Source organism: Nelumbo nucifera, chromosome 2, assembly GCF_055504915.1.
Source record: "Nelumbo nucifera cultivar China Antique chromosome 2, China Antique-T2T, whole genome shotgun sequence".
NCBI lineage: Eukaryota > Viridiplantae > Streptophyta > Magnoliopsida > Proteales > Nelumbonaceae > Nelumbo > Nelumbo nucifera.
This window is the reverse complement of record NC_142650.1, coordinates 44,307,084-44,329,893: the sequence shown is the minus strand read 5'-3', so window position 1 is coordinate 44,329,893 and position 22,810 is coordinate 44,307,084. Positions and strand designations below refer to the sequence as shown.

Below are 22,810 nucleotides of genomic sequence, written 5' to 3'. Positions count from 1 at the left end.
TCAACTTGCAAAAAATCACTTCTTCTTACAGGTGTTGTTGGTGATCATCTATGCACGTGACAAAACCATCTTAATCTACTTTCTTTCATTTTATCAAAAATCGGAGCTACTCCTTGGTTCTTTAAAATGACTTCATTTCTGACCCACATATCTTCAACTGAGGGTAGTTGTTTTACAACTCTAATCAGGTAATAATGCTAGCTCTGAAGAAAACTAATTGGGCCTCGAAAGACTCTTCAATGTTGCTTGAAGATGATGAGAACCGCATATATGTTCTTTCAAATGGTTCATTGCATGTTAAGCGGTTTCAATTTGTAAACTGGCATTTCCCCATGAATTTCACTTCAAAAATTTAGTCAAGTTCATTCCTTTGGAATCAAATTAGCTCACTCGTCAAACTATTTGAGGAAAGTGTTCTGTGTTTATTAAACAAAATAAAGATAAAGTGTTAATGAGTTATCCAAAAGGACACCACACTAACAGTTGTCCCAACATTCACTAAGTACATGGAAATCTAAAAAGCAAACAGTACAACTAATTGTTAACTCTAAGCTCACTTACAAACCATCTAAGTTAAATGTCTCATGTTTATTAAAAAACAAAAATAAAATTTTGTTGAGTTATGAAGGACACCACAGAAACCTTTGTTCGGTCATTCACTGAGTATTGAGTACACAGAAATCTTAAAAAATAAATAAATAAATAAAACCAAGCAGTACAACCAGACGTTAACTCTAGTAGGTCTTAACTGTTAACGTCCTTTAACCAATGCAAGTGGCATGAACTAATTTATCTGACTCGTGGCACTGGGATACCACCAATGACGTGAACTTATTGCTGCAAACAGATTTTTCCACAATTAAAAGCTAAATTAAAACCTAAGAAACCAACAAAACCTCGACGAGTCGAATCACATAATCAATAAAAAATAAGAAAATGTGAAATACCTTGCAACTAGAAACCAAATCCATCTTGACGCGTACCCGAACAAATCAGAGCAACCGAGGTCCTGCAGTAGACCGTGAACCGAAACAACAGGCGCTCAGCATCATTTCAGGCCGCAAAAACGGACTGATCAAATTTTACAAAATTACACAACAATCAATCAAGCAACATAAAAAAAAATAATAAAAAAAAAAAAAAAAAAACGCAAGTTATCCAAATTGTAAGCCAAAAACTATAAATCACCATATATGAAAACCCAAAAGGAAATATAAATTAAACAAATGAATAAAAACGGCAACAGAAAACATAAATTTAGAAACCCTAGAATCAAAGGCAACAAGTAAATAACTGCAAGCCCTAAACAATTCTAAGAATGGAATGGATAGAAGCTCTGTGAAGCGTACTCAATCAGGAAAGACGGAGAAGACCAATTCAGGACTACTTGAAAAGAAAAAAAGAGAGAAATTATGTTCTTCGTCGATAAGTTGATCGATTTGTTAGAGTTTCGAGTGCTCTACCCCCTCACGCCGACTTCTCCCATCGATCGCGTTTTTTTATTTTTTATTTTTATTTTTTTTTATTATTTTTTTTTTTTTTGACCCGGCCGTGGCCGGAGCTAGCCCCCACCTCCTCCAATTACAATGTAGCGGACGCGTAGCCGCTCATACATTTGGATTTTGCTTCCCTTAACAAATCCGCTCTTCTTTATGGGAAACGATTCGCGCACATCCCATTTTTTTGATACACACAGACTCGACAACCAAACGGACCATTACTTTTTTTTTCTAACATAAGAAAGCCATTACAGCATTACTTGTAACGGCTTCTCATTTATAGTGGCTAGCAACTTTAGCAAAATGGGTGTATAGTGTATTGGATTCGATTGTACACGACGACTCCGCAGCCACTGACCATCACCTCACGTCGTATGTTTAACCCAATAGCATTCTTCCACGTGGTTTCCACCATAGATAATAAAACCACGTCGGCGTCGTCCATCCGAAAACCTTGGCCGTTTATGATTACATGGGTGACGTCTGACGTGACTTTGATATCTACAATGAAAAGAAGGAATAATAGTGAGTAAGAATTACTAAGTTTGGCAATTACTTTTAAAGTTGATCTTTCGAAAGTAAAGATCTCCAAAGACACATTATATTTTTTTTGGGAAAATTCCTAATCAGTACCTGTATTTTGGCTTGAGTGACAAATTAGTTCTCAAACTTTAAAATGCGACAATTCAGTACTTGAACTTTTAAAATATGACAATCCAGTACCTGTCTTAATCAACCATTAAGTGATATTTGAAAAGTCAAAAATGCCCCAAGAATGCTATCTAACTTTCTTTATCAGCCATTCAAACATTGACAATAAAATGAATAGTCCTAAATTCTAGATTTTTCTAAACAATCACCAACTTTTTTAAATAGAAGAGGTTAGGATTTGGGACTATTCAATTTTTTGTCAACGTTTGGATGGTTGATAAAGAGAATTAGATGACATTTGAAGGGCATTTTTTACTTTTCAAATATCACTTAATAGTTGATTAGCGACAGGTACTGAATTGTCACATTTTGAAAGTTTGGGTATTGGATTGTCGCATTTTAAAGTTCGATGACCAAATTGCCACTCAAGTCAAAGTACAAGATACTAATCGAGAATTTTCCCTTTTTTTGAGATTGTTTTTCAAAATCAAGACCAAGTGGTGAGTCTGGATCTTCTCTTCACATAGCGCTTCTCACAATATGTTATAGTCGCACATTAGGAACATCTTCCATATTTGTATTTATTATTCATGGGGAGATGTTCTCAATACATGGTGGAATGTGACTATGAGGAGTAGATCCTAATTGGTGGTAACTGGTAAGTATCCTGAGCTAACTATTAAATGAAAGAGTTTTATGTGTGGAATGAGGAAGCTCCCTTATTGATTTTGGCCATTTTGGGTTTTTGTGAGTTGTTTAGGGTGCGTGATCTCTCTTGTTTTATATCTTTCATTGCCAAGCAAAAAAAGAAAAACAACTTTTGATCTTTGGAGTTCAGAAAAAGCAGCCCAATAAACCATGGAAAGACTTCCAAATGCACCTAAAGCTTCGTGCATGATGAGTGACCAGGATTTTTTTGGTAAGAAATGAGTGGCCAGGATTGGCTACATCACTTTGCATGGACCAAAAGAACAAAGGAGGAGGCCCAAAGAAATGGAACGTCCCACCCATAAAAGCATTTCTCCCTTATTGTTGGCCGGCACCAAAATTGAAAAGACGGTCTGGTGATTTATGATGAATACATTAACATTACAAGGAAAAAAAGGATGCCAATTATGCAGTTGAGATAATCTGATTCTCTTTAGTGGCATCCACTAAAGTGATTTTACAGAAAAGTACGGACAGACCCAATGCAGATTTCTGAATTCCAGCAAATTTATAAACATTCAAAAAGTAAAATACCCTCATTCTATGCACCAATGTCCGCCCGTGAATTGGCATCACCCTGGGCTGAACCGTCATTCTCCCTTGATTTTATTACTTTTTGTCACAATGTCACCTCTTGACCGGGCTACGACTACCCAAATGTCCAAATAGCCTCGATTATAACGGTCTGGGTCTACAAATTTTGGACCAAAACATAAGCACTCGGATCCAACTCAGATATCAGCAGAAGTTATATGGGAGAGAAATTAGCAAATGCATTATTTTTCTTCCGGATTCGACTATGATACCAGAAAGATATGATATCGAAAAAATTTATAATCAATCAATTGATATCATAAAAAGAGGTTACCAATCAAGTGGTATTCTTTACAATCCATATAATGCTTTGGATTAATCAGAACCATGTATTTCCAGTACTATAGATTTTAACTTTATTCAATATATATTTATCAATTTCCATATACCCCTCGATTAGTTTGGAGGATCTGGCAGTCCATTTTTTGGCCCACTTGTGGCATACCAGGCTCAAACCCTATAAACCATGGAACTCATGATTATAACAGGTGGGTTCCAGGTTCCCTGCCCACTACAACTCTACCTACACCTACCTAGGGATATTCATTATATGGTTTAAATCTCAAAGCCGAACCGAATCAACCCAAATATGTGGTTTGGTTCAATTTATACCTATAAACGGTTTGGTTTGGTTTGATAATTTTCTAAATTGCGATTTATGGTTTCGGTTTATGGAAATTTATAAACTGAACCAAACCATAAACCGAAATTTTATATACATATATATAATATGAATGTATGATATATAAATATTATATATAATATATCTAAATGGAATGCGTAAAATTATAAATATATAAAGAATTCTTTATTTTTATAATAAAATAATAAATAAAAGTTATAAGTTTTACTTTTTAGGGGAGCTATTTAGGCTTTCTAATTGGGTTAAGCCCAAAAGAATCAAAGAATGGTCCAAAGTCTCCAAACCATATTAGAAACCACACCAAACTGTAATAAAATAGTTTGGTTTGGTTTGAATTCTATACTAAAACGCTTTGATTCAGTTTAAAAATTTCTCAAACCGTAATTTACCTATTTGGTCTGAGATCTTCTCCAAACCACACCGAAACCGAACCATAAACATCCCTACACCCACTCATATAATATCACAGTCACACATGGGGAACACCTTATCCTCTTGTTATTATGCACGAGAAAATGTTTCCGGAGGTAGTATTTTGGGGGTAGGTGTGGGTAGAATTTCTCTGAGTCGAGATTGAGTCCCAGGTGTGCGCATAAAATGGGCCAATCCTCCTTAATTTTGCCTTGTGTAATATTTGAAGCATATGGCCACTAGTAATCCAATATCTCGGTAACCTGATGGACACAGCATGTTTGCAGCAAATCCAATTTACTTTAGATTTCGTTGGGCACATCCTTTATAATCTTAAAAACTGGTAGCTGCAATCCCCCTCAAAAATCTGAATTGCGGCCCCCTCCTAGTCTACTAGTAGCCCCCCTATAAATCACATCCTGCCTGTGGATTTAGCATCAGTCCATGGTCAGGATTCAGTCCACTCCTAGAGTGGAGCTCTAGATTTCTAGGGGCAGACTGACCTATAAAAAACCCAAAATAAAAGGCATTATAAATTTAAAATGATAAAATTATAATTGATATTTTTTATGATACCTGAAAAACTTTAACCAGCGTGATTTTTTATCTTTATTTTTTTGGTTCCATGTGGACTATACAATAGGGGATAGCGCATCTCCCATACCCGCAAGGCCATAACCACCCCAACGGCCCAACACAACACTGGCGAGGATAATCTCAACTCAAGTATCTACTACAGCCATCCAAAGACCTTACCAAAGTCAGTTGGTAGCTTCAAAACCCATGTGAATTTGGATGTACACTCGCCAATTTAATGATACTGGTTGATTAGTTTTTTTAGTACCATACCCTTTTTGAATAACAATTACAGTTGTGATCTGGCATTCATCCAAACAGCACCCTTCTTTTTTGACAAACAATTAGAGATATTATGTTATGTCTCTTATTTTGGACATTTCAATGTGATGCATAATTAGGGCCCATTTGGGAGGGCTCAACTTTAGTTCATCAGCTTTCAAGAAACAACTACAAGAGGCTTGCACAAAAAGCCATCTAAATGGCTGTAATATGATCAAATATGGTTGTTAGATCTCACTCTATGATTACCAAAAAATAAATATAAATATATATATATATATATCTAAAATTCACCATGACTTTTTTATATCTCATAAGCTCACCATGACTCTTCAAAACCTCTAGAGAGCCCTTAGTCATTGAGTTTTATTGTCCAAAACTCACATTCCATTAAGATTTTCATTAATCATTGATAGTGACCACTAATAAAAGTTGTCTATGTAGCATTTAAGTATTTTACATGATCAAACTACCCCTGAATGGCCAATCAAGCTTATTAATTTTTTTTACGACAAAATTACACCTGACTTGGGCCTGAGCCCACACTAGGCCCACAAATTTTAAAGCCAGACCTGAGCCTATACTTCAACCCTAAGTATTTAATAAAATTGACTGGCCATTTCAGGGGTAATTTTGTCATAAAAATATTTAATAAGATTGATTAGCCATTTTAGAGGTAATTTGGTCATATAAAATTCTTAAATGCTTACATAGACAACTTTTATTAATGATCACCAACGGTAATTTAACAGAAATCTTAAAGGAAGGTGAGTTTTGAACAATAAAACTAAACAACAAGGGTCTCTAGAGGTTTTGAAAACTCATTGCGTGTTTTAGATAATATCCCAAAAAATATATGGTCGCCCAATTTGATGATGGGGATATTAGCTGGAGAATCAATTAAATAATAGTGGAACTCAAGTTCTACCAACTCCTGTAATTTGGACGGTCGCTCACTCGCTCAGCGTCCCTCTAAAAGAGGAGGGGATCAAACCTGTGTAACCGCAGAGTTTGTGGTAAGGTCAGTAGACCTTATGTGCACCCTTCTCTGTCTGCCCCCATGAGCCCCTGTAATGTGTTATGTAACACCCAAAAGTTCTAATAACTCAACCCCACTTAAGGGCATCTTTTACCAAAAACATGGAAGAATGATCAATGATGGCCCCCCCTTTTTTTTTCTTTTATGGTGAATTGTTGGGGTACATCCCTTTTCTGACAAAATCAACACATCCCTTGCCACCTGAGTGCTGAGTGTATTGCATCAATTGTTCGTGAGGGTGCTGTAAATTCTTTTTCTACTCTTGAATGATAATACTACACGATAAAATACACATAGGACGATGGCTTTTTACTCCGTTTCTTTGTAGTCTTGGCAAGAGCATCACAAATTTCTCTCTTTCTCTTGGCATTGTTGTTGTCATTACCACGGCCACTCATGGAGCTCTTGCCACTACTACCTTCTAGAGCCTCCCTTACAAAAAACTTCAACTTCCACAATGTGGACTCACTCTGCATCAGTAATGCAGATATCACAGTCAAATAAAATTTTAATAAATACAATGACAATGAATTAAACTAGTGCTAGTAATCGAAGTGAACTGTATTCATGATAATGGTTTCATAATTACCTGAGCATCCATGTCGAGGTCAACCTCTTCAGCTGTGGCCTGGAAGTTTGGGTTCTTCTCAGCAATTATCTCTAACGCTTTATTCAGATCTTCAGGAGACAATAGGCCAAGGCCTGTACCAAGTTTTCTTTTCTCTTCTGTTGACATTTTCCTAGGAGAGAGGAAATTGACAGAGTAAGCTTCAATTCCACAAGGAAGCAAACAGTTGAGAAAAACAATCAACAAAGATGTACAGGGTCCAATAAGTGGATCTCTCCGTTGCTTAAGACCAACAAGGCAACAACCCCAACTGGTTGTACTAACCACATGAAACTCCATAGTTCAAAAACCAAATCTGGCTATAGCGGACCTCTCTTCATTGACTAGGAAATTGAAGGATCCATTTTGACTACAGAAGTCTACACATAAGTTCCCAAGAAAGTTATAAAACATAATAGCTGAAAAAGACCCTGCAACCAAATTTTATTTCTTAAAATAACAATGTGAACTCACTATTCCCAACTAGCTAATTGCTGGAACCTCTTTCCCTTAAGAGTTTGTACGAGTACAAATTAACACAATCCAGCTTGTAAGCAGTCAAGTCTGAGTACACCACACCTCCTGCAAGTCCTTTGGCTTGCTCCTTGTTCTGCTGTTCACTTGCAATCACCGTCACACTTTTGGCTTTTGTAGTGGGACCTCTTGTAACATAGAAGAATCAAGGGATCTCCCCATCTCATAGAAGCACATATACCATTCATAACTACTAAATTATTAGTGATATTTGCTGACAAAGTGACTTTGAATAAACAATAAAACTATTGGCCGAATTGTTAGAGGAGCATGTTCGTGCATACCAAAAGCTCTAAAAAAAGGATGGGATGAATGGAAAAGAAAGCACATATCAAGATAGGAGAAGCCTTACAAAGGATACAAGTCCTAGATGATACAATAAGGCACAATAAAATCAACAAAACTTGTGGATCTTTGACGTAAGGCATAATGAATGCAACGCTGCTAAAAAAAAAAAAAACAAAATTTCAATGTTAAAGAACCCAAATTCCAATAATGCTGAAGGTGGGTAATGCACAGAGGCAGGGTTTCCCTTTCTGCTTAGAGCTTATGCTATTTGAAGTCACAGGCTTGAATCTTGGTGGAAAGAAGCAACTGATGAACTTGAACTGTCCACCATCATAAAATAAAATGGAGACTACCTCTAGGATCCACTACTTTACTAGGAATATCAAGAAATACAAAGGTAACCTAACATGTGGAGTGATGATTTCACATAACCATAACACTTTCTTGCAGCCTCTAAAAAAATCCAAACATGCTATAAGTCAAAAGATAACCCAAATCACCCTGTGAGTGCATGTCTGGGTGATTTGGTTTTCATGATTTCACATAGTCACAACAATTTCTTGCAACCATTCAATAAAACACAAACATGCTGCTATCAATCAAATGAGAAACCATATGACCAGCAAAAACATGTCTACTATTACTACACCAAATGATACAAGAACCAACTATCATATAAAATAGAGACTGCCTCTAAGATATACCACCTAACTATGACAATCAGGTCATACCAAAGTAGCTTAACATGTAGAATGACGCCTAGGCAATAAGGCCCTCATGGAGGGTCATCTCACTTAATCGCCAAGATATTTTTTTATACTTATATACTAGTTTTCTCTTTATATTATTTTTCTTTTATGTTAGGGTTCAATCAAGATGTGTACCGTCTTTAACCCACGAAGACTTGAAAACTTGAACTAATAAGCAATCAACACATCCTTTCTTTTCTTTTCTTAGGACAAAAATAGAGGCCCAGCCCCTCTATTTTCAAATATTTCTTTTCTTTCATCCATCTTTTCATGAATATGTTGATTTCCTAAGTTTTAAATGAAGTTTATACATTTTCTATGTTATAATTGTGATAGATAGTTGCTACTTTCCATGAAACCTAGGGAATTACCCCAGAATCCGTGGTTTTTATTTAAAAATAAATCCATTACCTAGGTGCCTGCCTAGGCTACAAGGTGCGCTGCGCTCCTCATTGCCTAGCCTTGCCTTGGCACCTTGAAAACTATGGTGTAAATATTTGCTCTAAAAACATGCATTTTGGAGAAGAATTTAAATTGACCCTTTCTTCAGTTAATCTTCAAGGTGGGACTTATTGAATGGAAGGTCTTGATCATCCTAATCTACGAAAAATGGCATGTTATGGCCTCAAACTAGTTATGGGTTCTAATGTTCCCAGACCCAGGCTTTTTCCAAATAAAAAATCCTAAATTATTACAAATGCAACAAGATCAAATCTACACACACAAGATTCAACTTAAGTGAAGTCTGAAAATTATGTTATTTAATTTACTATAAGAAACAAACCTGCATTTTTGGACCACCATTTCTCTGAGTTCCTCCAAATGCATATCAATCTCACAAAGCTGCAATGCGTCCACACTATCTTTGTCAATACAATTTGTTTGTCATATCCCAACAAAAGTTCAGAGATGAAATAGAAATATGGACTTTTTTGAACAATAACCATGAATTTTATTAAAGGAGAAAAAGAGTGTACAATTACAACAGCTTATAAACAGTCAATGAGAGATATAACCTCTTATCTCTCCTCTATTTCTTCCCTCCTTTTCTTACAATTGTGCCCTCACTAAGAGCAGAAATGATAGCCCTACTTCAAGCCCTAAGGTTGGCCAAGCAGTTGGGGCTCCACCAAATTGAGGTGGAGGGAGATTCTAAGCTGGTAATAGGTTGGTTGCAAACAAACAGTTTGGGGCTATGGATTTATAGACAGCTTGTGAGGGAAATCTACTGCTTAGCAAGGTGGATTGGGGTTTCCTTTAGGTGGATAGAAGATCAGCAAATGGATTAGCCGGTACTTTGGCAAAGCAAGGCACATTTAAGGAGCATTTGTTTTGGGCTGCTTTGTAATTTTGTATTAAAATGTGGGGTCAGCACCTATTTCTAGGTAGTTGACATTTGTATCCTATGACTTTTCAATTAATGCAAGTAACTGTTTCCAATAAAAAAAAGCGCTCAGCAAACACCAAAGTGCACACAGAAATGGGCAGCAGGCCTATAAGTATACACTAGCTTCCATCAACAGAAGCCTAACAAGCACAAAAAGAAATAGGAACAGAACCGTTACAAATTACAGCCAGGTACTGGGCAGCTGAATTTCTTAATCTCATCCCTGTAATTCCACATCTTTGCCTCCCTGCATTGTAGCCATCCCACCACAATAGAAATATGGCCATTCTAAAAGCAACTTTGAAATGGTCATCGTCTATACTTCCCTAAGAAGGCAATTTTAATTTTGCACTTTTGCTTTGCACAAATACCAACCTCATTGCTTACATCTCTAGCCATCTTTGTCTTAGCAGCCTCCTGAGCAAGTTGTATGTCTGATTGGGCTTCAGCTTCCTCCACTTTGCGTCTTGTTTCCTGCAAGTAAACAGGTTTGAAATTTAAACCCTGATATTTCAAATCATGAACTAGGTGCATGAAATACACTCAAGGAAAGGAATTTTAAATTATAAAAAGGCAGCATATAATACATTTTTTAAAGAGAAATAGCATGACCTTTTCAAAAAAAAAAAACATAATTTCCTATAAGTTCTAGATAACTCATACAAGGATAACAAGTTTTACCTCCTCAATAACTTTGGGCAAAAGTTGAAGCCACTTCTCCTCAAATTTAGCCAACAAGGTTTTGGCCATCACATGAATATCATCTCTCTCGTTGTTATATGCCATTGCATTCTTGAAAACCAACCTCACATCAGCACATATTTCGCGGACATTCTTATATCCAGTGCCATCCTTAGCTTCCATTTGATTCTTGATAGTGCTAAAATCCATGGGCTTGTCAATAACCTAAAATATACCATCTACAACAAATTAATCCATGACCAATATTTAGAATATCCAAAACCATAACGACAAGGAAAAGAGAAGATTATTCATCAAAAATAAAAAGGAAAAGAGAAGATTATTAATAAAGGATATTACTCCTACGTCAATAGTACGGAACCCCATACCAAAACAAGGTGTATAATAACTTAGGAATCAATGGAAAAAATCTAAATGTATATAATAAACAGTTAAATCTTTGGCAAACCTGAAAAACACTTTCAGTGTAGACAATATCAATAATTTCAGCGTCCATTCTTAGAGTAACATATATATATATATTCATACCACAGAGGAGAAATGTGCATGCCATGCAGACAATACTGAGAAGATCACAAGAAACTTTACCTCATAGTAGTCATGTAAACCAAGACCTTTTACATCTACAGGTTGCATAAAGGGCCATGCCCATTTGTGTTGTGTAATCTGGCAAGCAAAGGAATACATAAAACAATTGTTTATAAGTCAGAAATGGGGAAAAGCACCAAGTTTAGTCCAACCTAAAAAATATTCAGGTTATGGGGCATGGGACACCATGGTGAACAATTAGGAATAAGAAGACATCACTAACACTTGAAGACAATCAAAATGAAATGTTGAGGTTTGCAACCACTTCCTTAGATGCAAAAAGTGACTACATTTGTAGAAAACCGGCACAACAGCATATGAAAGGCAGAATATATTCCAAGAACAGAATATTCCATATTGCATTTTCATTCTTAGTAATACCCATGAAAGCATAACAATGCATTAAATTATTAGCTAATTCTTAGTTCCATTTGTCCTTTTGGGCAGTTAAACTATATGATCAATGGAAAGTTTAAAGAGAACTGTATCAAACAAGAATAGGGGCCAGAAAACCCCATGTATAGAACAATCACATGGTCAGTGTACATCATTATATTGACAGATGTACAAATTACAAAATACATAACATGCACCTTTAGGAGCTCTGAAGATAATATTTGCATTCATTACAAAAGTGAATGAATATCAAATCTCTAAACCCCACAAAAATAGAGGAACAAAAATGAATAACTGCTCCAGTCTTCCAAAAATTGACCAACTGGAACAACTTTTGCCTTCAAAAATCCCACTATTTGTGTCAAAGGCATAAAAAATGGCAGGAGCTAAGCTCCATGATACATGACTTTTTTTTGAGTACCCTTAGTCTCACAGGCCAAGAAACAATAAGCATGCAAAAGTCGCCTTAAATTACCCATTGACACCTACCGAGATTAATAAAATGGACCAAGCATGACTTAACCCAAAAGAAAAATGGAACATACATTGCAGAGTAGTCGCAATGAAGAAGGTGAAGCACTGACTCTTAACTGAGTTGTGTGTGTGTGTGTGTGTGTTTTGAATGTCATTTCATGATGAAACAAATAGCTAATGATAAGAATTTTACCAGGGTACACATTCATATGAAGAAATATGAGGTACAAGGCATTTTTCAAGTTACAACACATTCCATAAACCATGTAAGATTGTGATATTCAATATAGCACTATTCTTTGTTTCCATTTCTTTTTTTAAGCAAGGAAAAAACTAAAAAATAAAATAAAATGCTATTGCTAAAACACAAATACATTAGATCCTTAGTACTAGATCTAGTATCACCACAAAGTGGTCGCATTACAAAAATTAGCAAGAGAGAAAGATACAAAGATGCAAAATAGATAGCAAGCAAAGAGAAGTTTGTCACATGGAAAACTCTCCCATACACTAGGCATGAGAAAGGGAGATAACAATGTTTACAAATTTGCAAGTAAGAGAGGAAAAAGTACACATTTAAATCATGTTAAGCATACCAAGAATGAGGATCAAAGAGTATTTTGTGAAGGATGATAAGATCAAGGTGGAGAAACTATTCTTAGAGATTAGTGTAAGAGGAAATTATAAAAACATTTAGATAGCTGAAAATAAGGATGCATCAGTGGCTTTGTTGTGACCAAAAATCGTACAAATTTTGTTAGGGTTAATGTTTCTGGAATAAAAGAGACTGAGGAATAAGAAATGGCCCAATGATATGCTAACAGAAATTGGAAAATCTATAGAAGAGGTGGGCTTCTCATGGCTGAGAAAGTTGTTTACAGAAGGCAATGCAGACAAAGAAAGAGACAAATGAATGGTCAAGAAGAACCTAGTGCCCACGTATAAAAATGAAGGTATTGTACAAGGTTGGAGTGATTATCATGGGATTAACAAAATTGAAGTAACCACATGGGATTAAATTTAGGAGCCATACTGTAAAACATTGAAAGGGAGCACATAGAAGGATATTTCTGATAAGTTTACAGTTCCGATGGTTCTACATAAAGGGTTGATCTTACTTGTTTGAAGATGGCATTGCACTAATTGATGAAACCCCATATTGCTTTCACCCTTCATCAGTTTGGATCCTTATGAATATAGTAATTAATATCCAAGTAAACAAGGTCTTGACACAGGAAAAATTATCCCAATCACTGAAAGCTGTTTGTTGCAATGCTTGTGTCAGCTTTCCCTATTTTCATTTTCCTTCTAACAAGTTTTATCAATGAAATTCCTTTTAATAATGTAGGGAGACTAGGCCTAGCCCATTACTATCTTATTGATTAGTTCTTGTTATTTGTTCTTAATGGGCCTTTAATTCTTTTTAGGTTTTCCAAGTATGCTGATGATGTGGACGCCCACTTAAGGGCAGACTTGTAATTTATGTAATCTTAGTAAGATCAATAAAAGATTAGAGAGGTGAAAGAGGAGATTATCGAACACCTTCTTTCTCCCTTCTTCTCCATTCTTCCTTCTTCTCTTCCTCTTCTGCTATAATCTGAAATATTTTTACTATTTTTATTGGTCTGAATCACATCTTGGTATCAGAGCAGGTCTTCCTTCTCTTTTATTTTTCTTCTTTTCACATACACCTTTTGATTAGAAGAGTGTATGGAGAGATAAGTTGCTGATTATTCAGAGAACTTGTATGCCTAGTTGGTAGAGGGTTTGGAGAGTCAAAATCTAGCTGTAGATTGCCAAGAAAGTGGGGCTGCTGATTTTTTTGCCCAAAACCCTAGCCAACTAGAGAGTTTCCAGTTATAGGTTAAAGAGACTGTTTGGGTGTGGCACTCAAGGCTTGGAGGTTTCCTTATGATCTCCAAAAGTGGGCGGTTGCCGTTGGAAGAGGTTTGGGAAGCTTTGGTTGGAGTGGCTATCTCTTATCTCTTTCTCTCTGGAGGCCATGTACAGTGAAACCCTAGCTTTGGGATTTTTAAGTGTTAGACTGACCTCAGTAGGTCTATAAAGCTTGAAAGCCGTGTTTTTTTTTTTTTTGTTTGATCAATGGAGCAATCTAGAAGTGAGATGAAGCAAATCCCAGTGTAGGGGGTTGGTCCCATAGATTCCATTTTGGCAAGAGTGACTACAATCAAACTTGATGGAACAAATTATTTAGCTTGTGCACAATCTATAAAGATTCATGTCTGTAGTAGAGGTAAACTGGGGTTTCTCACGGGCAGTAAGGAGAAACCGGGAGAGACTGATTCTACATATGAGAAATGGATGCAGGATAACTACACAGTTATTGGATGGTTGGTAAATTCTATGCAGCCCCACATAAGTCAACGTTATCTTTGGATGACTTCAGCCAAGGAGATTTGGGATAGTGTTACAGAAACATATTCTCAGAAATTGAATGTTGCAAGGGCCTATAATCTGAAAAATGATGTGAAAAAAACCTGTTGACTTTTCCCCTCCTATCAGGTCAGGTATGTTTGTCCATTCAGGTTTTGTTACTAATCGGGGTTTTGTGCCTGAAACAGGTACCTTGGCATCACAGCTGGAGAGAACAGCCGAAGGTGAAGGAATAGAAATTGAAAGGGTGAGGTCAGAAATAGAGGGAGAAGCTTCATTGTTAGAAAAAAGATGGGTGGAGGAAGTGGAGAGAATTTGGGAGCAAATCTGTGTTTTGTTAGAGGAATATAAACAGACATAGGAGTTGTTGGAGGCAACACCAAAAAAAACTAGAACCCCTAGGGAGTAACTATTGTGAGAAGAAAGGAAGGGGTAAATCAGTGATGTTAGGAAAAGAAACAATTAACAAAAGCAAAAAGAGAAAGAAAAGGTCCGAGGTGGAAAGATTAATTTCAGACATAGAAAGGGACTTAGAATTTAGTAGAAGAGGGGAGAGGAGGAAGGCTCTAAGGAAAATGGAAGGTGTAGAGGGTCTCATTCTACAATCGAGTTGATGAAGATCATTAGCTGGAATGTGAGGGGTCTAGGAAGTGCGAGAAAAAGGAGGGTGATAAAAGATCTGTTAAAGGAAAGACCCGACATTGTATTGATACAAGAAACCAAACTAGCTGAGCTAGACAAGAAATGGGTTAGAAGTGTGTGGAAAGCAAGAGGTGTGAGTTGGTGCTCAACTCCCTCTTGGGGAGCCTCTAGGGGGATAATTACTCTTTGTAGAGAGGATGTGGTAGAACCATTAGAGGAGTTGATAGGTAATTTTTCTGTATCACTAAAGTTCAGGATGGTGGAACATGGTTTCTTATGGGTGTTAACCAATGTGTATGGGTTGAATAATTATAGAGAAAGGAATGAACTATGGGAAGAACTCTATGGAATTCAAGGACTATGGGAAGGCCATTAGTGTTTGGGTGGAGATTTCAATGTAATAAGGTTTCTCAATGAGTCAAATAATCCCCAACAATCTATAACAACTAGCATGAGGAGGTTCAATGAATTTATCAATAGTTGTAATTTGAAGGTTCTATGCTACAGGCTAGCTTCACTTGGTCCAATTTCTAGGAGAATCCATCTTGTTCAAAACTGGATAGATTCCTCTTCAATGAAAGTTGGGAAGCACACTGGAAGGGTTTGGTGACTAGAGCTCTGCCTAGAGTTACCTCGAATCATTGCCCTATAGAGCTAGGCCAAGAGACCTTTGGGATTGGACCTAAATCCTTTAGGTTCAAGAACATGTGGTTGACACACCCGGACTTTGTGCATAAAGTGAAGGAGTGGTGGAGAGAAGAGATTAGGGGAGTAAAGTGAAAAGGGGTTAGATTCCACAAGAAATTAAAAAGTCTGAGATCCAAAATAAGAGATTGGAACAGAGAGGAATTTGGGAGATTAGAAGAGTTAAAAGCTAGATTGACAGCCCAAATTGAGGATTTAGACTTAAAGGAACATCAAAGGACCATGAGTCCACAAGAAAGAGAATTGAGATGGAAGTTGAAGAAGGATTTGGAAGAGGTCCTATTGAGAGAAGAGATATCTTGGAGGCAAAATCTAGGCATAAATGGATCAAAGAAGGGGATGGGAATACCAAGTTCTTTCATGCTATGGCCAATGGGAGAAGGAGAAAAAACTTTGTGCCCAAGATTGAGGTTGAAGGAGTAAAAATTGAGTCACAAGAGGAGATAGCCAATTGCTTTGTAACTCACTTCAAATCCATTTTGAGTAGGCCGCTGGAGAGAAGGGTGAGAGTGGAAGATCTAGATTGGCCAAGTCTATTAGTTGTTGAGGCAGCTTGGTTGGAAAGAGATTTTGAAGAGGAAGAGATAGGACAAGTTGTTTTCTCTATGGACAAGTCAAAGGCTCCTAGACCAGATGGTTTTACCATGGCTTTCTAGGAGTGTTGGGACATTATTAAAGAAGATTTGTTTGAGGTGTTTAGGGAGTTTGAAAACAACCATGTAATTAGTTGTGGAGTTAATGCCACTTTTTGAGCTCTCATCCCAAAGAGATCAGATGCCAAACACCCTAAAGATTTCAGGCCGGTTAGTTTGGTGACTAGCATCTATAAGATTGTGGCAAAAGTGCTTTCTTTAAGGATTAAAAAGGTCCTTTCATCTCTCATTACTCAAACCCAAGGAGCTTTTCTCCAAGATAAGCAAATTATAGGTTAGATCCTTATAGCAAATGAATGTTTGGAGGAAATGAGGAGATCAGGCAATCAAGGTTTTATTTGTAAACTGGACGTTGAGAAGGCCTATGACTCAGTGAATTGGAATTTTCTATTAGAAGTGCTAAGGAAATGTGGATTTGGGGATAGATGGTGCAGGTGGGTGAGTGGATGTAATAACATCTTGCCAATTTTCAGTTCGAATTAATGGAAGGGTCAAGAGCATGTAGAGGGCTCAGGCAAGGAGATCCTCTTTCCCCCTTTTTGTTCACACATGTGGCAGATGTGCTCAGTAGAATGATTTCTAAAGCAGATAGGGAAGGGCTAATAAGTGGTTAGAGGATAGGCAGGAATAATGTCACGGTGACTCATCTTCAATTTGCTGATGATATCATCATCTTTTGTGAAGGGGGAGACTTAGGGAGAGTGAGGAACCTAAAAGATCTTATTAAATCCTTTGAGTCTTCTTCAAACCTAAAGATTAACTTTGACAAGAGTTGTATGGTGGGAATCAATTTGGAAGTCTGGGAGGTAGAGGCTATAGTAGGTTCTCTAGAGTGTTCCATGTCTGATTGACCTTTAACCTACTTGGGTCTTCCGTTAGGAGCTAACCCAAAAGAAAGTCGGTTCTGGTATCTAATTGTGGAAAAGCTTGAAAAGAGGTTGGCTTCTTGGAAAAAAAGTTACATTTCAATAGGGGGTAGAGTGACCTTGATTAGGGCGACACTTGCTAGTCTTTCGGTACATTTTCTTTCTGTATTCAAGATACCCTCGAGGGAAGCCAAGAAGCTAGAAACGGTGATGAGGGATTCTTGTGGGAGCTAGGGGAAGAGAAGAAGGATCATTTGATTAGATGGGAGATAGTCAGCAGGAGTAAGGAAGAAGGTGGATTAGGATTGGGAAATCTAGTTCTCAAGAATTAAGCTCTACTAGGGAAGTGGCTTTGGAGATGGCCGTTAGAGAGAGAGAGATTGTGGCACAAGGTGGTGGTGAATAGTATTCATGGCTGTTTGCAGAATGGTTGGGATGCCAGGGTATCTCAACGGGAGACTCTTGCAACACATTGGAAGGCCATTCACGGAATTCTACCCCATTTTCTCAATCTGCTCAGGTGTGATGTTAATTTTCGAAACAATGCTCTTTTTTGGGAAGACATTTGAGTGGGAAACCGACCTCTTAAAGACCTTTTCCCTCTCTTTACTCTCTTTCCTGTTATAAGGAAGAGTCAGTTTCCAGTTTTATTTCCTCCTCAGCTTCTTTTGTGGCCCTAAACTGGGATTTTGGTTTCCGTAGAGGGTTACGTGATGGTGAAAGTGCTTGTGTTTCAGAACTATTGTCTTCACTTGAGTCTATTTGTTTAGATCCCCTCAAACCTGACACAAGAATTTGGATCCTTAACCCAAAAGGTTTTTTCACTTGCTCCTCTTTCTTCAAGTCCCTTTGCTCCACTTCTGCACCTCAGAACTTCCCAGTTAAAGAATTTTGGACTAGGCCCATTCCCCCAAAGATTGGTGCTTTTTTTGTTGCGAAGTTTATTATGGTAAGATTAATACCTTTGAAAACCTACAAAAGAGGAGACCAAATTGGTGCTTATCCCCTAATTGGTGTGTTCTTTGTAAATCTCATAATGAGGACTGTGAGAATTGGATATTAGCTTGTTGAGTGTAGGTGGAATTGGATTCTTACGTTGTTTGAGTGTAGGTGGAACCTACCATCAGATATTAGCTTGTTGTTTAGTCCGTCTATTTTTGAATGGCACACAAAAAGAGGGAGAATTATGTGGAAGTGCATAAGAGCAGCTTTGTTGTGGACAGTTTGGGAAGAAAGGAACACTAGGATCTTTTGTGAAAAAGAAAGGAGCTTCTCAGAAGTTAAAGAATGTATTCTAACAAGGGCAATTCAGTGGCTGAAAACTCTAAAGCTCTTTGATGCATACTCTTTTGATGACCTATGGAGAAGCTGGTTAGCAGTGGCTAATACTTCTACCAGGAAGGACAGACATGGGGTTGAATGGATGCCACCAGGGGAGGAGTTTATCAAGCTGAACTTTGATGGAAGTAGCCGACGAAATCCAGGACCTTCAGGCATAGGAGGAGTGCTAAGAAACAAAGACAGTAGCATTATATCTTTGTACTAAGGTCCTGCAGGTGGAGGAGACTCTTTAATGGTCGAATTACTTGCTGCTGTACAAGGAATCCAGCTTGCAAATCAGCTAGGCATAGAGCGTCTGATTATTGAAGGGGATTCCCAGGTGATAGTGGGTTGGCTGAAGGATCCGGACACTGTGATTTGGGGTTTTAGAGATCTTCTCAAAAAGGTTAAATGGTTAACAAGGAATATGACGACAATCAGAGTTTAGTGGGTAGGCAGATCAGCAAACTCAATGGCTGATTCACTTGCAAAACAAGGGGTTATCCGAGATACTTTATTTTGGGCTTCTGTGTAATTTCTTTTGTACTTATAATTCTGTAACTAGCTTTAAAGGAAAGGTCGCATCTCGTGCCTTTCCATGGGTTGCATGTAACTCTTATTTGTTGGTTTAATAAAATTTGACTCATTTATCAAAAAAAAAAAAAAGAATGATGTGAAAAATCTGAAACAGAGGGAGAAGAGTGTTGTCTACTACTCAATGTTGAAGTCACTATGGCAAGAGATTGATGTTATGGAAACAGTTGCATGGGAAAGCACCAAGGATGCAGAGACATTCAAGAAATTTGTGGAAAGAAACAGGGTGTTTGAGTTTCTTACAGGACTTAACCCTGAATTTGATATTACGAGACAGAATATTCTGGCCAAGGATGAAGTAACACTTGCTCAGGCATATTCTATGGTGAGTAGTGAAGACTAAAGACTGAAGAGAATAGGTGACAAGTACAGTTACAGGGTCCACCACCTTCAGAACATTTTGCACATATAGGATTAAAACCAAAGGGGTCAACTGAGAAGAAAGAGGTGATATGTGAATACTACAAGAAACCGAAACATACCAAGGATACTTGCTGGAAACTTCATCCAGATCTTCTCCCATATGGGTTTCAGTGCATCCACTAGTAAATTTACTTTTCACTTTTACAATTTTTTTTTTTGATCAATAACACCAGCTTCATTAAATTAAAAGAAAAGAGGGAATATGGATACAAAAGGGGAGATAAAATATCTTAGTTCCCCAAAAACAGAAAACAAAGGGAGTGCAAAGAGAAAAGATTAAAAACTAGCCCAAAAAACAAACTCCCTATTCACTCCTTGCTTGGCCAACCCATCCGCAAATGAGTTGGCACTCCTCTTCACCCAGCTATACTGAATCTCAATGTCCCTACCCAGCCATAAGAACTGTTTTTTTCATTATTAAAGTTCCATAAACCACTGTCCTCTGTCTTCAACCAACTAACCACCACATTCAAATCACCTTCCAGGATCAAACGACTGATATTTAATTCCTTTGCTCTTCGAATTCCTCCAAGCACTGCAAGGATCTCAGCCCTAAGAGAGTCACCTTCTCCAATAGGGCCAGAGAATAAAGCAATAACAATCCCTTCCTCATTCCTGAAGACTCCTCCAATCCCAGAGGGCCCTGAATTCCTTACATCGCTGCCATCAAAATTCAGCTTTATAAAGCCCGAGGGGGGAGGGGACCAAAACGGACAAAGAGTCCTCTTGCATCTAGCATTGGAAGCAATCTCTTTCCAGTTTCTTAGCAAGTTATCCACAGGAAAATCTGAAAACAACTCCAAAGATTTTAGCCAGTGGACAGCCCTTAAAAGGATTCAATCTAACAATTCTCCCAATGTTATTTTCTTGTCGGAAAAAATGCGCGAGTTTCTTTCTTCCCACAATGACCAGCATACCGCTGCCCTAATACACCTCCACATAGTCTTCCCTCGTTTCCTAGGACAACTGAAAAAAGGAGGAGAAAACAAACCTTGGACAGTCTCCGAAGGATACCAAGAACACCCAAAACGGGAGAAAACCCACTCCCAAACAGTTTTAGCAGCCTTACAAGAGACAATGAGGTGGTAGCCAGATTCCCCATCAGCTTTACAAAGAGCACATCTATTAGGAAGTAGACAATAGTTGGGTCTCTTTCTCTGAAGTAAGTCTAAAGTGTTGATTCTTTCCAGGAAAATTTCCCAACAAAAAAAACCGACCCGAGGAGGAATAGGCCTGCTCCAAATTTCCTTAACCAGAAAGGACAACCCAAAGGGGATAGGAGGCTGAGTTAAGGTTTCAAAGAATGAAGCACAAGAAAAGGTACCAGAGCTAGAAGGGGTCCAAAATCTGGTGTCTTCCTTAGCAGGGTTTAGGAAGACAATCTCAAGGGAGGCTAGCAAAGTTACCAAACTATCCATGTTTGTATCCCTAATTGCCCTACACAGGCCTAGGTTCCATCCAAAGCCAGAAGTGGAGGCTGAAGGGACCAAGAAAGAAGATATGGGTTCATTTTTCAAGTCTGATAGAGCATACAAGGAAGGAAACTAGTCCTTCAGAGGAGAATCCCCGACCCAAAGTTGTTCCCGAAATTTTATTCGATTACCAGAGTTTAGACCATACCTGATCCAAGGGGAGAAAACTTGAAGCAGATTGTGAATGAATTTCCAAGGAGAAGCAGCTGAAGCCCTTGCCAAGATTCCAGGATCCCAGCCATTGTCTTCCAGCCCATGAATGCTAGCCACAATCTTAGTCCACAATTTATCCTTTTTCAATGAAAACCTCCACAACCATTTCCCCAGTAAAGCCATATTCCTTTTCTTGAAATTACCAATCCCAAGACCTAGTTTTTTACACCTAGTGACCACCTCCCAACTCACCCTATTATCTCTCTTCTCCTCTCCAGGCTCCCACAGAAAGTTCCTTATTAATTTTTCCAAAAGATTGGAAACCTTTGAAGGGATCTTAAACACTGATAGATAGTAGACAGGTAGGTTAGCTAGGGTAGACCTAATGAAGGTGACTCTCCCACCTAAAGCAAGATAGTTTCTCTTCCAGGCCGCCAACCTCTTCTCAAACCTCTCCACTACCGGAGCCCAAACGCTAACACTCTTAGGATTATCTCCTAAAGGGAGGCCCAAGTATGTTAGGGGCCAGTCCAAAATTGCACAACCCAGCTCACCTGCAAATTCCCTTAGGTCCCTTTCATTCACATTCACTCCTGCCACACAACTCTTATCAAAGTTCACCTTGAGGTTAGATATCTGCTCAAAGAGTTGTATTGCCAACTTTAGATTCCGGATCCAACTAAAGTTCCCTCCTTCACAGAATAGGATAGTATCATCTGCAAACTGTAGAAGTGTTAAGGGAACCTCCACCCTTCCTACTCTCCACCCTCTTATCAAATTCCTTGAGTCTGCTCTATGGATCAATCTCCCAAGCACATCAACAATTAGGGTGAAAAGAAAAGGGGAAAGAGGATCTCCTTGTCTTAGACCTCTCAACACAGGAAAGAAGTCAACCACAATCCCATTCACCAGGAAAGAATAATGACAAGTCCTAACACAGCCCCAAATCCACTTACACCACCTGTCTCCAAAACCAAAACTCCTCAACACCTCAATCAAGAAAGACCAATCAACCAAGTCATAAGCCTTCTCCAAATCCAATTTGCAAACCACTCCCTTCTTCTTTGACTTTCTAAAGCTCTCCAAGCTCTCATTTGCAATGAGAATCTGATCGGTGTTCCGTCTTCCCTCCACCTTCTTTATCTTGAGAGACAACACCTTTGCAATGATTTTGTACAAGCTAGTCACCAGACTAATAGGTCTAAAATCCTTTGGTTGTGATGCATCTTTCTTCTTTGGGACTAAAGCAATGAAAGCTGAGTTCAAGCCCGGATTTATTACACCCCTCCTATGAAACTCCTCAAAAATTGATCTAAGATCATTCTCCAAAATATCCCAACAGTCCAAGTAAAAGGCCATTGTGAACCCAGCTGGACTCGAAACTTTTGTCCTATCCATTGAGAATATTGCTTCCTTTACCTCCTCCATATCAAAACTTTTTTCTAACCACTCTCTCTTCT

The 22,810-nt window shown here is 38.0% G+C and overlaps 2 protein-coding genes across 10 annotated transcripts in view; both read right to left on the bottom strand.

The window, feature by feature from the left end:
• The window catches only part of LOC104602710 (E3 SUMO-protein ligase SIZ1-like), a 44,542-nt gene extending 42,918 nt beyond the window's left edge, over nt 1–1,624 (bottom strand). For 2 of the 4 annotated variants that reach the window (XR_016082352.1, XM_088897563.1), the window contains exons 1-2: nt 1,350–1,624; nt 948–1,009 (exon numbers count right to left, since the gene is read on the bottom strand). Coding sequence is in view for 2 of the 4 variants with exons in the window: in XM_088897563.1 (XP_088753689.1) it covers nt 948–971 (24 nt within the window). In the remaining 2 variants the exon portion in view is untranslated. Of the gene's footprint in view, nt 1–947; nt 1,072–1,349 lie in introns of all 4 variants that reach the window. The other 2 variants (XR_016082351.1, XM_088897562.1) reach the window with 1 other exon arrangement.
• Nucleotides 1,625–6,505: 4,881 nt separating this feature from the next.
• LOC104591137 (transcription factor GTE6-like) overlaps nt 6,506–22,810 on the bottom strand; it is a 34,744-nt gene continuing 18,439 nt past the window's right edge. For 3 of the 6 annotated variants that reach the window (XM_088898251.1, XM_088898250.1, XM_088898252.1), the window contains exons 4-9: nt 11,259–11,336; nt 10,650–10,874; nt 10,344–10,442; nt 9,366–9,424; nt 6,993–7,143; nt 6,506–6,873 (exon numbers count right to left, since the gene is read on the bottom strand). In XM_088898251.1, the coding sequence (XP_088754377.1) occupies nt 6,679–6,873; nt 6,993–7,143; nt 9,366–9,424; nt 10,344–10,442; nt 10,650–10,874; nt 11,259–11,336 (807 nt within the window). In that variant the 3' untranslated portion in view covers nt 6,506–6,678. The remainder of the gene's footprint in view (nt 6,874–6,992; nt 7,144–9,365; nt 9,425–10,343; nt 10,443–10,649; nt 10,875–11,258; nt 11,337–22,810) is intronic. The other 3 variants (XM_088898253.1, XM_088898254.1, XM_088898249.1) reach the window with 1 other exon arrangement.